The 14,984-nt window shown below is 42.9% G+C and overlaps 2 protein-coding genes across 3 annotated transcripts in view; one reads left to right on the top strand and one right to left on the bottom strand.

Moving 5' to 3' along the window:
• LOC139750281 (uncharacterized) overlaps nucleotides 1–14,984 on the top strand; it is a 359,881-nt gene that overhangs the window by 53,061 nt on the left and 291,836 nt on the right. The gene's annotated exons all lie outside the window — the stretch shown is intronic.
• Nucleotides 11,872–14,984, bottom strand: part of LOC139750283 (uncharacterized) — a 95,226-nt gene continuing 92,113 nt past the window's right edge. For both annotated transcript variants that reach the window (XM_071664881.1, XM_071664880.1), the window contains one exon: nucleotides 11,872–13,919. In XM_071664881.1, the coding sequence (XP_071520982.1) occupies nucleotides 12,781–13,911 (1,131 nt within the window). In that variant the 5' untranslated portion in view covers nucleotides 13,912–13,919 and the 3' untranslated portion in view covers nucleotides 11,872–12,780. The remainder of the gene's footprint in view (nucleotides 13,920–14,984) is intronic.

Below are 14,984 nucleotides of genomic sequence, written 5' to 3'. Positions count from 1 at the left end.
ATTCACTCCACTAACAGCACGTCAACCCCTGTATACCACATCGCTCCAATTCACTCTATTCCTTGCCCTCCTTTCACCCTCCTGCATGTTCAGGCCCCGATCACACAAAATCTTTTTCACTCCATCTTTCCACCTCCAATTTGGTCTCCCTCTTCTCCTCGTTCCCTCCACCTCCGACACATATATCCTCTTGGTCAATCTTTCCTCACTCATTCTCTCCATGTGCCCAAACCATTTCAAAACACCCTCTTCTGCTCTCTCAACCACGCTCTTTTTATTTCCACACATCTCTCTTACCCTTACGTTACTTACTCGATCAAACCACCTCACACCACACATTGTCCTCAAACATCTCATTTCCAGCACATCCATCCTCCTGCGCACAACTCTATCCATAGCCCACGCCTCGCAACCATACAACATTGTTGGAACCACTATTCCTTCAAACATACCCATTTTTGCTTTCCGAGATAATGTTCTCGACTTCCACACATTTTTCAAGGCTCCCAAAATTTTTGCCCCCTCCCCCACCCTATGATCCACTTCCGCTTCCATGGTTCCATCCGCTGACAGATCCACTCCCAGATATCTAAAACACGAAGAAAGGCCACATCCGTTATACCCAGTCTTTAGCTGTCATGTGTTTTGCACAGAAACTACAGCTCCCTACCCTGATCCAGGTCCCACAAACCTTTTCATGGTTTAGCCCAAACGTTTCACATGTCCTGGTTCAGTCTATTGACAATACGTCGACCCCAGCATTCCATATTGTTCCAGTTCACTCTATTCTGTGCACGCCCTTCACCCGCCTGCATGTTCAGGCCCTGATCGCTCGAAATCTTTTTCACTCCATCCTTCCATCTCCAGCTTCGTCAATCGGTTCTCCTTGTTCCCTCTACTTCTGACACATATATCGTCTTTGTTAACCTTTCCTCACTCATTCTCTCCACATGTTCAAACTATTTCAGCATACCCTCCTCTGTTCTCTCAACCACACTCATCTTATTACCACACATCTCTCTTACCCTTCCATTATTTACTCGATGAAACGTTTTATTTTCATACAGCCACCCTCCTCCCCACAACCTTATCTTAAGCTCATGTCTCGCGTCCATACATTATTGTTGGTAGGAATACCGTTCATTCAAACGTTCCTATTCTTTCCCTCACAGATAACGTTCTAAATGATAGCTGACTTGATTACCAGATCTAGCGCCTTGAATGATACGGTCAGGTGTGTGTGTGTGTACGTGTGTGTGTGTGTGTGTGTGCGTGCGTGTGTGTGGTACCCTAGATACAGACCTGAGATTGTGGTACGCGTGGTACAGCCGCAAGAAGTGATAGTATGGTATACGCGGTACCAGTGTGGTACGTCCGGTACAGTGTTGGCAGAGGCGATCATGGGGCAAGACCAGACCCCGTGCCTGCCCTGCGTGCTTGGCAAAAGCACTCGATGACTCACAGTCCTGGCAAGACTAAGCGACTGGCTGAAGTATCGCTCACAAACTGACTAATATGGCCATATTCGATGTAAAATTTCAGCGTGTTTTACCGTTCCCCTCGACGTGGCTCAGAGGGGTAAATATACTCAGCGTGAATAAATTCATTGGGCGGTGTTTTACCCCAGGAGTAAACTTGCTCAGCAGTATTTTACCCCATGAGTAAACTTACCTCAAAATACTTTACATTAGCGGGAAATTTATTCAGGAATGAGTTAACAAGTAAGTCTACTTGGAAATGATTTATCCTGGAGTAAATCCATATGGTAATGATTTACCCCACTAGTGAATTTACCCAGCAATATTTTACCTCAGTCCTTCATGTCTATAACCGAGCCTGGTTTGTTCTTATATTTTCTTACTTTAACTTACCTTCTTCTTGCCCCTGGACCCTCTTCTATGAGGCCCCAGCAGCACCCAGGAAGCAAGCCACGTCCGCTGGGCAGGACCGCAAGTCTAAAAGTGCGGTGGAGTGTATCAATTTTGTGTAGCGAATGCGGGCGAAATTAGGAGTTGGTTTTTACTGTTGTCAGTGTTGAAGTTATGACTTGAACGTGAGGATTTTCTTGGTATATGTGTCATGGATGATTGTAATGCTGAAGAGATGGAAGACATCTAGCCATGAGACGAGAAAGTCTTATTAGTTCTTGTATGGGAATTGTGGTTTCAAATAGGTGTATGTATATACGATGAAATGGGGTTTGAGAATAAGTTGTGGAGGGGTGATTGGGAAGGCTGTATAGTACTTGTCAAGTCATGATAATGTGAATACATATTGTTAGTTTCTTGGTGAAAGGAAAATCTGCTCATTCAGGTTGCTAAAGTATGAGACAGAAGTGAGATATTTTCTTTATGTCTTTGGAAGTTAGGAGTTGGTTAGGAAGTGGTTAGAGTGAAAGGAATCATGTACTGTTACAAAGATTCGGGTGTCGAACATGTTGAGGTGGGATTGTATTGGCAATATTTTTCTTCGTTGTGCAGGTGTTGAATGTTTGTAATTCCTAAGCAAACATTGACTGTCCTGAGTGTGCTGAGTTTTGTGTGATTTGTAACTTTGTTATGTTAACTTCTGAAGGAGTGGATGACGCGGCAGGTGAGGCGTGGTTTAGGATGGAGCGCCGATGAATGGTTTGTAGAGAATACGGAGACAATCCTCTTCTTGTCTGGAGTTGGTGCTGGCAAGTGGACTGAGGGGCGGCTTCGTTGGCTTACGGCTTTCTGGTGATGTTTGTGGAGTGGGGAATAAATGCCATGAGTGTGTTGCATGTGCTGCCTAGCATGACGTCATGAGTGTGTTGCATGTGCTGCCTAGCATGACGTCATGAGTGTGTTGTATGTGATACCCAGCATGACGTCATGAGTGTGTTGTATGTGCTACCCCGCATGACGTCATGAGTGTGTTGTATGTGACACCTAACATGACGTCATGAGTGTGTTGTATGTGATACCCAGCATGACGTCATGAGTGTGTCGTATGCGACACCTAGCATGACGTCATGAATGTGTCGTATGCGACACCTAGCATGACGTCATGAGTGTGTTGTATGTGACACCTAACATGACGTCATGAGTGTGTTGTATGTGACACCTAGCATGACGTCATGAGTGTGTTGTATGTGACACCTAACATGACGTCATGAGTGTGTTGTATGTGACACCTAGCATGACGTCATGAATGTGTCGTATGCGACACCTAGCATGACGTCATGAGTGTGTTGTATGTGACACCTAACATGACGTCATGAGTGTGTTGTATGTGACACCTAGCATGACGTCATGAGTGTGTTGTATGCGACACCTAGCTTGACGTCACGAGTGTGTTGTATGCGACACCTAACATGACGTCATGAGTGTGTTGTATGTGACACCTAGCATGACGTCATGAGTGTGTTGTATGCGACACCTAGCTTGACGTCACGAGTGTGTTGTATGCGACACCTAGCATGACGTCATGAGTGTGTTGTATGTGACACCTAGCACAACTGGAGTTTCGTTAGGTCGAAGTGGTCGATCATTCAGGATGATGGGAAGGTGGAAGTTGGTCGTATGTGGTTTTACGGTTTCAGATGGAGACGATGAATACTGATGTGGGAAGCAGACATTCCGTTTTAAGCGATCTACATTTTGATTGCCTGATGCAGTTGTTGTGATGTCACCGTGAGGTCGTCTGCACTTGAGAGGACACGAACACTGGGTTCGTGAGGGGTGAGGTAGGGTGATCGTGGTGGAAGAGAGTGACGAGAGCTGGAGAAAGAACTGCTCCCTGGGAACACCACTGCAGAGAGATTATCTTCGCATTTACGACGGTACATCTACTGTGTTCATGTATTCCATTTTCTTAGTGAGGGGATATTCAGAATTAGCCTGAATCTTATCGGTTCAGATATGTTATCACCAGATTGACTTTTAACATCAGTTTTTTTCATGACCTTTGACCTAATCTCACTCAGGGTCATGTCTTAGGTCATGCCATGATACCCGTGTTCTAGGGGGTACAGGACACTGATGGGAGAGATGTGTGCGTCAGACCATCTCGTCCCTCAGCTGACCTTCCCAGCCGTTAGCTTCGCACCACTGCCCGTCAGCTGCCACCACTGACATCAGCTGGACACTGCTGCCGTCATTTGAGCTTCGTTGACGTCAGCTGGGCACTACTGCCATCAGCTGAGCACCATTACCATTAGCGGGTCATAGCTGACGTCAGCTGAACACTACTGTCGTCAGCTGAGCACAATTGTCGCCAGCTGAGCATTACTGTCGTCAGCTGGGCACAATTGTCGTCAGTTGAGCATTATTTCCGCCAGCTGGGCACAATTGTCGTCAGCTGGGCACAATTGTCGTCAGCTGAGCACTACTGCCGCCAGCTGGGCACAATTGTCGTCAGCTGAGCATTATTGCCGTCAGCTGGGCACAATCGTCGTCAGCTGAGCACTACTTTCGTCAGCTGGGCACCATTGTCGTCAGCTGAGCACTACTTTCGTCAGCTGGGCACCACTGTCGCCAGCTGAGCATTACTGTAGTCAGCTGAGCATTATTGCCGTCAGTTAGGCTCGGTTTCACGCTGTCTTGTGTCTCTCTCTTGTCTACAGTGAGCGAGGAGGATGTTTCCTGGCACTCTTCTGAGGAGTTATCATGTGTGTGTGTGTGTGTGTGTGTGTGTGTGTGTGTGTGTGTGTGTGTGTGTGTGTGTGTGTGTGTGTGTGTGTGTTTGTGTGTGTGCTTGTGTGTGTGTGTTTACATATCTGTACTGTACGGAGAGTTTTACCCTCGTGGAGCTTCATCTCTTGAACGTTTTCTACCATCATACAACTTTTAATTTTTGTATGCTGTCCACATTAAAATTGCAGTGGAATTCATTAAAAAAGGGGGTGACTGTATTGTTGACTGGTTCTTGAGGATATTTAATGTATGTATGGATCATGGTGATGTGCCTAAGAATTGGCAGAATGCATGCATAGTGCCATAGTACAAAGGCAAATGGGATAAAGGTGAGTGTTCAAATTACAGAGGTATAAGTTTGTTGAGTATTCCTGGGAAATTGTATGGGAGGGTATTGATTGAGAGGGTGAAGGCATGTTCAGAGCATCAGATTGGGGAAGAGCAGTGTGGTTTCAGAAGTGGTAGAGGATGTGTGGATCAGGTGTTCGCTTTGAAGAATGTATGTGAGAAATACTTAGAAAAACAAATGGATTTGTGTGTAGCATTTATGGATCTGGAGAAGGCATAAGACAGAGTTGGTAGATATTGTCTGTGGAAGGTATTAAGGGTATATGGTGTGGGAGGTAAGTTGCTAGAAGCAGTGAAAAGCTTTCATCGAGGATGTAAAGCATGTGTACGAGTAGGAAGAGAGGAAAGTAATTGGTTCCCAGTGAATGTCGGTTTGCGGCAGGGGATTTGTTTATGGATGGGGTTGTTAGGGAGGTGAATGCAAGAGTTTTGGAGAGAGGGGCAAGTTTGACGTCTCTAGTGGATGAGAGGGCTTGGGAAGTGAGTCAGTTGTTGTTCGCTGATGATACAGCGCTGGTGGCTGGTTCGGGTGAGAAACTGCAGAAGCTGGTGACTGAGTTTGATAAAGTGTGTGAAAGAAGAAAGCTGAGAGTAAATGTGAATAAGAGCAAGGTTAGTAGGTACGGTAGGGTTGAGGTACAAGTCAGTTGGGAGGTACGTTTGAATGGAGAAAAAGTGGAGGAAGTGAAGTGTTTTAGATTTAGCAGCGGATGGAACCATGGAAGCGGAAGTGAGTCACACGGTGGGGAAGGGGACGAAGGTTCTGGGAGTGCTGAAGAATGCGTGAAGAGCAAAAATGGGTATCTTTGAAGAAATAGTAGTTCCAACAATGCTATATGGTTGCTAGGCACGGGCTATAGATAGGGTTGTTTGGAGGAGAGTGGATGTGGTGGAAATGAAATGTTTGAGGACAATATGTGGTGTGAAGTGGTTTGATCGAGTCAGTGATGAAACAGTAAGAGAGATGTGAGGTAATAAAAAGAGTGTGGTTAGGAGAGCAGAAAAGGGTGTGTTGAAATGGTTTGGACACATGGAGAGAATGAGTGAGGAAAGATTGACAAAGAGGATATACGTGTCAGAGGAATGCTATTTCGTGTGTGGCGGGGTGGCGACGAGAATGGATGAAGGCAGCAAGTATGGATATGTACGTATGTATATGTAGGTGGGTTGGGCCATTCCTCGTCTGTTTCCTTGTTGCGCTACCTTGCTAACGCGGGAGACGGCGGTTGAGTATAGTGAATATATATATGTATATATATATATATATATATATATATATATATATATATATATATATATATATATATATATATATATATATATATGTTAATATAATGTTATGTCCTCTGGTTACTCTATACCTACATCTTTCCAAGAACTATTTACCGCATACTTTACCAACCTGGTTTAGAAATTAAATGGATGTGATCGTAATAACCCTCACTCTTCACTCTTCCAATGTCGGAAAATCTAAAACGTGTCCTTTTTCTGTAATTCCCTTAATTCTTGTACCATCTTTGTTGCCCTCCTCTGGATTTTCTCTATGAGCTCTTTGTGCTTTGTTAGGTGCCGTGACCAGGCATAAGAAGCATATTTTCGTTATGGCCTTTTAGGACGAGAATGCGTTTCTATCTCTTGTTTAAGCAGACAGTTGATGTCCTAAACTATTCTTCTGAGGTGACAGGTATGGGACGATGTCGACTCCCAAGCCACTCTTACACATAACTCCCTCCAGTTTATTTCCTCATGGATGAAATACATATCGGTACCTTCTTTCTCTATGACTTGTCGTTACTACTTTACATATATAAATCGTCGCTTGCATTTCAGTAACCATGTATCAGATTAACTTTGGAGCTTGTTAGTTTCCCTTATAGACTGACGCAATCTTCCTCACTCCAAACCATCCTCATGACACTGGCATCATCCACAATCTTATTGAGATAGGTGTCCAGTCCTTCCCGGAGTTTATAAACATAGATCAAGAAGAGTAGTGTTCCGGGAGCAGGACCCTGCGGCACGCCACGAGCGACTTCAACTCAGCTCGAGAGGGCTCCCCTGACACGAGTCCTTTGTTCCCTTCCACTATGATGATCCTCTGTTCCTTCAAGGTAGTCTCCACCGTATTGATGCTTGAAGATCCTGTTTCTTTACCACCTTAGAATGAGACAGAGTGTCATATGCTTTCATGGTACAGACATCCTGTCTCAGCCTTCTCTTCTGTTGGAAACGGAGCTCATTGTGTCAGACATTTATAGGTTTGTTATACACAATACCTATCCTGAAACTGTGATGTCTCTGACTTGGGTAGTTCCTCCTTTGCACGTAGTCATACATTGACCCTTTAATCATCTTTTCCGGTACTTTACAGACTAAGTTCGTCAGTGCGACCGGTCTGTACTTCAACACATCCTCCTTGCTTCCTTTCGTAGAGAGAGGTAAGACATTTGCCATCTTTCATTCCCTTGGCACTCTACGTCTTTCCAGCAGCAACCTGAACATCACTTCAGGTGGTTTATCTTCAGCACAGATGGAAAACTTTGATCAGGACTATGAGACTGGTAAGGATCAGGATCATTTGGACAGCCTTCTCTTTATGTCTCTTTGAAATATTTCCGTGTTTTCCAGGACCTCCCCGTTTCATCTCGCTGGTGGTAGGGCTGCAGTGTTTCCCAATGTGAAAAAAAATTAACTTGTCATTCAGTTCGTCTCTTGTCATTACATCTCTCATTAAAAATCTTCCCCCTGAGTTCCTGAACTGTATTAACTACTCCGCAACTAACAATTTACTTCTACTAAGATTATGGAGAGTTTGGGATCACACTTGCCTTGTCCAGAAAATTCTTTTCAAGGTATGAATGTTGCTCTTTCCTCATCCTGCTACACTTGCCTCTTGCTCTCTCATACCCTCCAACTACTGGCTGGTTAGGGTGTCGCCTATGGATTGGTAACTATATTTCTAATCTCCTACGCATTTTAACTTCTTTTATTCGACCTTTCGTGAGCCATCTCTTTGTATTTGAGGCTATTTCTCCATCACTGTAAATTTCACAGAACCTTCCATCACAATACACCTCGTTCTTGGTTCCTGCGCTCCCTACCATAATATCGATATTGTCGACTTCTATAAAAGTTCCACGACTTATTACCCCGCTTGACTCTGGTGTCATCTCTGCTCTTTCCATGTCCTCATTTACCACATGATCAAACTCATGCATTACATGATCACTTTCCAGTTTGTGTAACCAGTTCTCACACTACTGTGTGTGAGGACAAGGTCTAGTGATGATGACTATGTACCCGTTTCTCTGATCCTAGTGTGGTGAGGGGTATTCTGTCACTTGAAAGTTTCCTGTATACACTTTAAGAACTCTCCAAGACGCTTGTCTCTACGAGAATCCACATTCCGCCAGTCTCTCTCTCTTCATAACTAGAATCCTCCCAACACTAGTTCTTTATTATCTCATGGTAGCGTAATTTTCATTGCTTCATGAACCATATTCATCGTTCCTTCATTGCTTCATGAACCATATTCATCGTTCCTTCATTGCTTCATGAACCATATTCATCGTTCCTTCATTGCTTCATGAACCATATTCATCGTTCCTTCATTGCTTCATGAACCATATTCATCGTTCCTTCATTGCAGTCATTGTATATTTGCTCCGGTTTGGAATAATTTTTTTGAGAATTATATATCATGAACACCACCGTACAAATCTTTCGTGCAGTTACTTTTCCATTTTGAGAGTTTGATGTGTACGTTTCTCCGTGACTGGAACCTACAACGTAATAGATAGTTATATGTATGTGTGTGTGTGTGTGTGTGTGTGTGTGTATATGTGTGTGTATGTGTGTGTGTGTATGTGTGTGTGCGTTACCGGACTCCGCCTGTATGAGGTAAAACCGTGAGTGAAAAGTCACTTTTAGCGAGACTGTACCATGAGAAGTATAGTCTCGTCAAGAAACTCGCTACAAAGAAGTTCGCTACTGGAAATAAGGCCAGCCTTGTAGACGTAGGAGCTCCTGGAAAAGGGTCCTGGAGTGATTCTAGGATCCTTTCCAGAAAGGCAATCATGAGTGAACAATGAAAGCAAAATGTTCCATGTAGCTAAGCTATGGAAAGCAAGAGCTAGAATATGTTAATCTCATGTAAACGTTCACCCAGTATAGATGGGACTAATTATTTCTATAGTACTGCGCCTCACATACGGGTAGTAGTAAAGGGAGGAAGAAGGCAAGCAAATAGACTTCGAAGGAAAGACCAAAGCAATATCTGTAAGAAAGAGAGAGAAGCAAATTGTACTCTGAAGAAAAATGGACTATTTAGAAGTGAGGGAAGGCTGCGACCAGAGCTCCGCCTATATCCCTGACCACCAAAATGTGAGAAGTATTCCCTCATATGGGCGGATCAACTCTCTATACACCCAGGGTAGCGGCTCTACAGATGAATATATTCAGCACCCAGACAGGATCCCAAGTGTTCGAGACAGTGGTGTGGAGTTTGAATATGAGCGCGGGCTTGCATCGACAGAATCTTCATTTGAAATGACTGTTCATTTTAGAAAGCCAGACTAGAAGAAATTAGATTTTAGAAATGTTGATTTAGAAAACAGAAGTCTGGCGACAGTGGTGTTCGAAAAGAGAGAATATTGTTTCAATGGCACGAATATTTCTCTCTTGTGTCTCCCCTGATGATGTGATTATTACACGAAAGTGCACTTGTTGAGGTTCAGAGAGACAGAATTGGGTCTCATGGCACAGTCAGGGACATGGGTGGAGGGGACACAGCTCCCATCGTAGCCTATCTACCACCTCACCGTCAATAGAGAGTCTGCACGAGACCAGGGGCGTCCAAGCACATTATAATACCATGATAAACAAGAACATAAATCCTCTGGGTATGTAACTTTATAAACTTTGTGCATTTAGCTTTTTGGGGGAGTCATGTGAAGTAGACAATCGACGAGGGAGAGAGGATGTTAGGAAGGTCACAGAGCAAGTGAGTAAGGAGGGAGGACCTTGTACGCTGCCTAGGTGATGATACAACTGAAGAGAAGCAATGCTATATATAAGGAGGTAACAAAGGCCTCCACAGAAGAGCACAGGACAGAGTATGGTGCGTGCATGTGTGTCATAGTTACATGTAAGTTTCTATGTCCCGAGAAAAGGGGAGGAACTGGGTCAGAGAAAGATTTTCTTCCTTGTTCTTCAATGTGACATGCAGGTTCCTCTCACTCTTTTTACTTTTTCCTCCGCAAGTTGAATTTAAACAACCTTATCTCTGAGTCTCTGTGTCCCCCCCACCTCTCTCTTATCTTTCATATCCAAACTCACTCACACACTCTTGTTTTCATACTCATTTTTTTCTATCAGTCGTTCATCCTTAGTAATGCACACTTTCTCATCAATCAATTTTTCATATATCTTTTTCATTTATCTCTATTTCTTTTCACACTCTTAGTTTTATATCTGTCTGAACTATTCCGTTTATGAGATGTGCATTTGTATTCACGTTTTCAGACCACGGAAATTTTCCAATATGTCATACTCTCTCTCTCTCTCTCTCTCTCTCTCTCTCTCTCTCTCTCTCTCTCTCTCTCTCTCTCCTGTCTTACTGTTTTCAGTTTAGCTCTCTCTTTCCATCATTCTTTTTCCTTTCTTTCTTTCGCTCTCCCCTCATTGATTATCTTGTTCATTATTTTTTCAATCTCTTCTTCCATACTTTTCACACGGTCAATATCATTTTCGTCGCGGGAGACAGCGACGAGGTATAAAAAAAAAAAAAAAAAAAAAAAAAAAAATATATATATATATATATATATATATGTATATATATATATATATATATATATATATATATATGTATATATATATATATATATATATATATATATATATATATATATATATATATATATATATATATATATATATATATATATTCCTGCCTTACCTTGATGAAACCAATGATGTCGATCTCGAAAATTAGGATAGTTGTTATTGGTCTTGACTGCGAACAGATGACATAGTAAATATCTGTGTTGCTACATTCTTACGACTCAAGAATTTCACCTTTTTTTTCTTGTCTTCAATATATATATATATATATATATATATATATATATATATATATATATATATATATGAAAGGATCACAATTTTTCGCGTGACCAAGATATTCCTAAGTCCACGGGGAAAATGAAACACGATAAGTTCCCAAGTGCATTTTCGTGTAATAATCAAATCATCAGGGGAGACACAAGAGAGATATATAAGTCAGTTGATATACATCGAAGAGACGAAGCTTCGTCTCTTCGATGTATATCAACTGACTTATATATCTCTCTTGTGTCCCCCCTGATGATGTGATTATTACACGAAAGTGCACTTGGGAACTTATCGTGTTTCATTTTCCCCGCGGACTCATAGGAATATATATATATATATATATCATTTCCCCAGGGATATGGGGGAATGATATATATATATATATATATATATATATATATATATATATATATATATATATATATATATATATATATATCATTATCAGTTGTTTTTATAATAGTTACATTGTTTATAATTATCATAGCACTTTATTATCTCCAATGAATCGTTTGATATGTCGTATCTTCATTTTGATTAGTACTGAATCACAGTCTGCTACATTATTGCATTTATCATCATTTCATTTTCATCTTTCTAATTGTAGTTATAGAAAAAGGTAACCGTCTTCCGGTCCCGTTTTCTAAGGATATTTTTAAGGGGATTCATTTCCACTATGGATCCCATCTCTATTGACTTGTGATTAAATTTTTTCTCTTGTAAATCCAGGAGAGGTGAGGCAGACAACGAGACATTACAATTGTACTTTTATTTATATTTTAAAATATACAATTAGTTAACAAGTGCAATATCTCAAAGAATGGATGGCTTCAAAATAGGAAGAAATTTGGACTAACAGATGATTTTGATGTGTACAGTTCCGTATGGAATGACCCAATCAAAGCTTCAGGAAGATAAAAGACAAGACAGATAAAGTGACAAAGAGAATAATGATAATAATAACCCTAACATAGACGAATACAAGCCATAGTGTTAGTCCAAGTAGACTGTCGATGACATTATAGTAAAAGCTAGATACAACTGGACATATTAGACATTTTCGTAAGGACTGTTATCCAATAGATACCCTCGCCGCTGATGACGTCACTGGAAGCTGCCTTAGCGCGTCTGGACGGGCGAAACACAAGAAGTAAACAAACCCATTAATGTCAAGCTGGGGTTGTCGTATCACCATGACTGCCGCAGCTTCCCATTAACGGGTCACCATTGTCATAGGACTGTTGACCACTACCTTATCACGACAGACTGTCTCTAGCCTCTTTATAGAGCATAACATGTCTTTTCTTTTTTTTTTTTTTTACACCTACGAGACTTGCCTCTCGACACCTGCAAAGAGATGTCTCTCTCTCACCTTTACATCTGCAAGGATTTCACTCACTTAGATTAAGGTCTGACACAAGTGATAACTGCAGTGTGATTATACAAACGTCAGCTGGATTTGGGATGAATAGATATGCTAATAAATGATAAGTATATATAAATGTGTATATAAATGTAATTTCGTTGGGGGACCTATCGTATACAAGAGAGAAAAAAAGAGTATCAGTGTAGAATATCCTATGCATCTTAACAAGAAATTCTGCGTCATAACTGTGATGATAAAGATCTAGCAGAAATTTAGGACCTGAGTCGTGAGGTTCACTTAGCGCTTGGCGACCCCATAGGTGTATTGGTGCGACCGTGACTGTACAGAGGACCTCATCCTAGGCTTGCCCTCGTAAGGGTCCAGGGACGAGGACCGGATGGTCCTGGTGAACTTGTAGCCGTCTCCGTCGCCGATGCTGTGCTTCCTCATCTTACTGATCATCCTGTTGACATTTTGCGTCAGCTCCGCGGACTCCTTGGCCCGACGATGGCTGATTAAGTCGTCGTCGTCAAGGGCACCCTTGGCGGACCGGGGAGTGATGAACGAGAAGTCGTCTTCGTCGCTGAAGCTCATGTGGCGACGCCTTGGCCTCGCTGGCAACTTAAAGTCGGGGTCGTTCTCTAAGCTCAGGAGGCGAGAGGGTTTCGGTGGAGCTCTTGGCGGCTTGGAGGACTCGAACTTGCTACTCTCCTGATAGGAGCTCTTGCGCACCGTAGTGCCAGTCCCGGGGATGGTGTACGACATTTCATTACGTCTGACAGTCTTCTTACCTGGGGCGTTTAGATCATCATCGTACACGACTTCTTCCCACTTCTTGGCACGCGACCCAGTGCCCCTCTCGACGGCGTCAGCCCTCCTGAATTCCTTCTCAAGCTTCGATATGTCGTCCCTGATTCTCTTTTTCGTTTCGGGTTTGATCCCTATATCGTCGTTCGCTCCATGATCTTTCTCAACACCAGAGTCGAAGAACCTCTTAATCGGCGCTTGGAATTCCATCTCATCGAAGAGAGATAACCTCCTGCGAGGCTCCGACCCTGCATCATCGAGGTTGAACGAGAGCTTCCTGTCGCTACCACGTCCTGTCCTGGGTCTTGGCGGGAAGTCGTCGGGCTCTTTGTCCCTGGGGGCCCGGCTGGCGCTGGCGGACCTCCGGTTGACCAAGGGCTGCGACAGGGCGGCACTGCCGTCCTCATACGGCAGACCCCTGGTCTTCCCATAGAATGGGCGATTGGCAAAGCGCTCGGCGTATGTGGCAGCCTCAGGAGGCACAGTCTTGGAGGGTAGTAGTTCGCGGTTGCCGATGTAATCCGTCTGCGGGCCGTAGTAGTTCTCGCCGAATTTGTAGTTGTAGTCGTAGATGTGATAAGGCAGCCTCCTCTTCCACTTCTTCTTGTCCTTGTCATCCATGCTGGCGGCTGCAACAGAAAGAAGAGTGAGGTGCCAACATGTGTTCATGAGAGTTTTCTAGTCCTGAATATATAGTTATTTACTGAAGTATCTCTATGTATTCTACATACAAGATTGTGATCAATCATTAATAACCAAGAGTGTAGAGGTTAATATCCTAAACCTGGGATTCACTAAGATTACTATTACTCAGCAGAGACAAGGAGTTGAATGTTTGAACTCGCTGGAATATCTTACTAAAACCTCACTGATTGATTACCTTAATAACAGTTCATAATGTCTTCATGCCCCTGAATAGGATAAGGTGATCATGAGATTAGCTAAAAGAATTGATGGAGGTAACAGTGAAGGTGTGACAAGTGGTGGGTGATCGTCATGATGTGGTAGCGTAAGGTCCGTCCGTTCCTGGCGGGGGAACTGGAGACATGTGTCTGTGGTGTGGACAGCGGCAGACTGTGACGTGTTGCTTGAGGTTTGTAATGCTTGCTGGGGACTGGTGACCGTATGGTGACGGGGGAAGAGCGGCAATAAGCTTTTGGTGACGACTGAAGACTTGGTGATGTTAAGAGTTTATTGTGACTGAAGATGAGCAACCAGTGTGTGTTGAAGCTTCGTTCAAGATAAATCCCGTACAACCACATTCTCTGCTGTCATACCAAACAAACACAACATTGCACCAAATATATGTATTCTCATGTTCACATTAGGTAGTGTCATGTGTATATAACCGTTGGTAATCACGGGTTGATGGAGGTAATTAATCATGATAGAAAAAGATAGGAAGATTTTCTGCATGAATCGTTCCAGAGAAGCGAGAGTATGACTGAGGGTACCAGGCAAGTCTTTTTTTGGCCAATACCTATAATTGTCTCCATTACCTGTATTCAACTTGTAACAAGGTGAAAAGAGGGTGTGACCTTTGTGACTATCAACTGGCCTCCGTAACCATTTGTTCACAATTGATATTCTCCAACAAAATGATGGGATCACGGAAAATAAAAGAGAGGGTGGAAGTAAGTGTAAATAAAAGGGCTCGAAAAAGATGATGTCTAGTGATATACTGCATCGATAAC

This window comes from Panulirus ornatus, chromosome 9 (genome assembly GCF_036320965.1).
Source record: "Panulirus ornatus isolate Po-2019 chromosome 9, ASM3632096v1, whole genome shotgun sequence".
Classification (NCBI taxonomy): Eukaryota; Metazoa; Arthropoda; class Malacostraca; order Decapoda; family Palinuridae; genus Panulirus; species Panulirus ornatus.
Note: the sequence above shows the minus strand (reverse complement) of the source record. Positions and strands in the feature narration are given on the sequence as shown.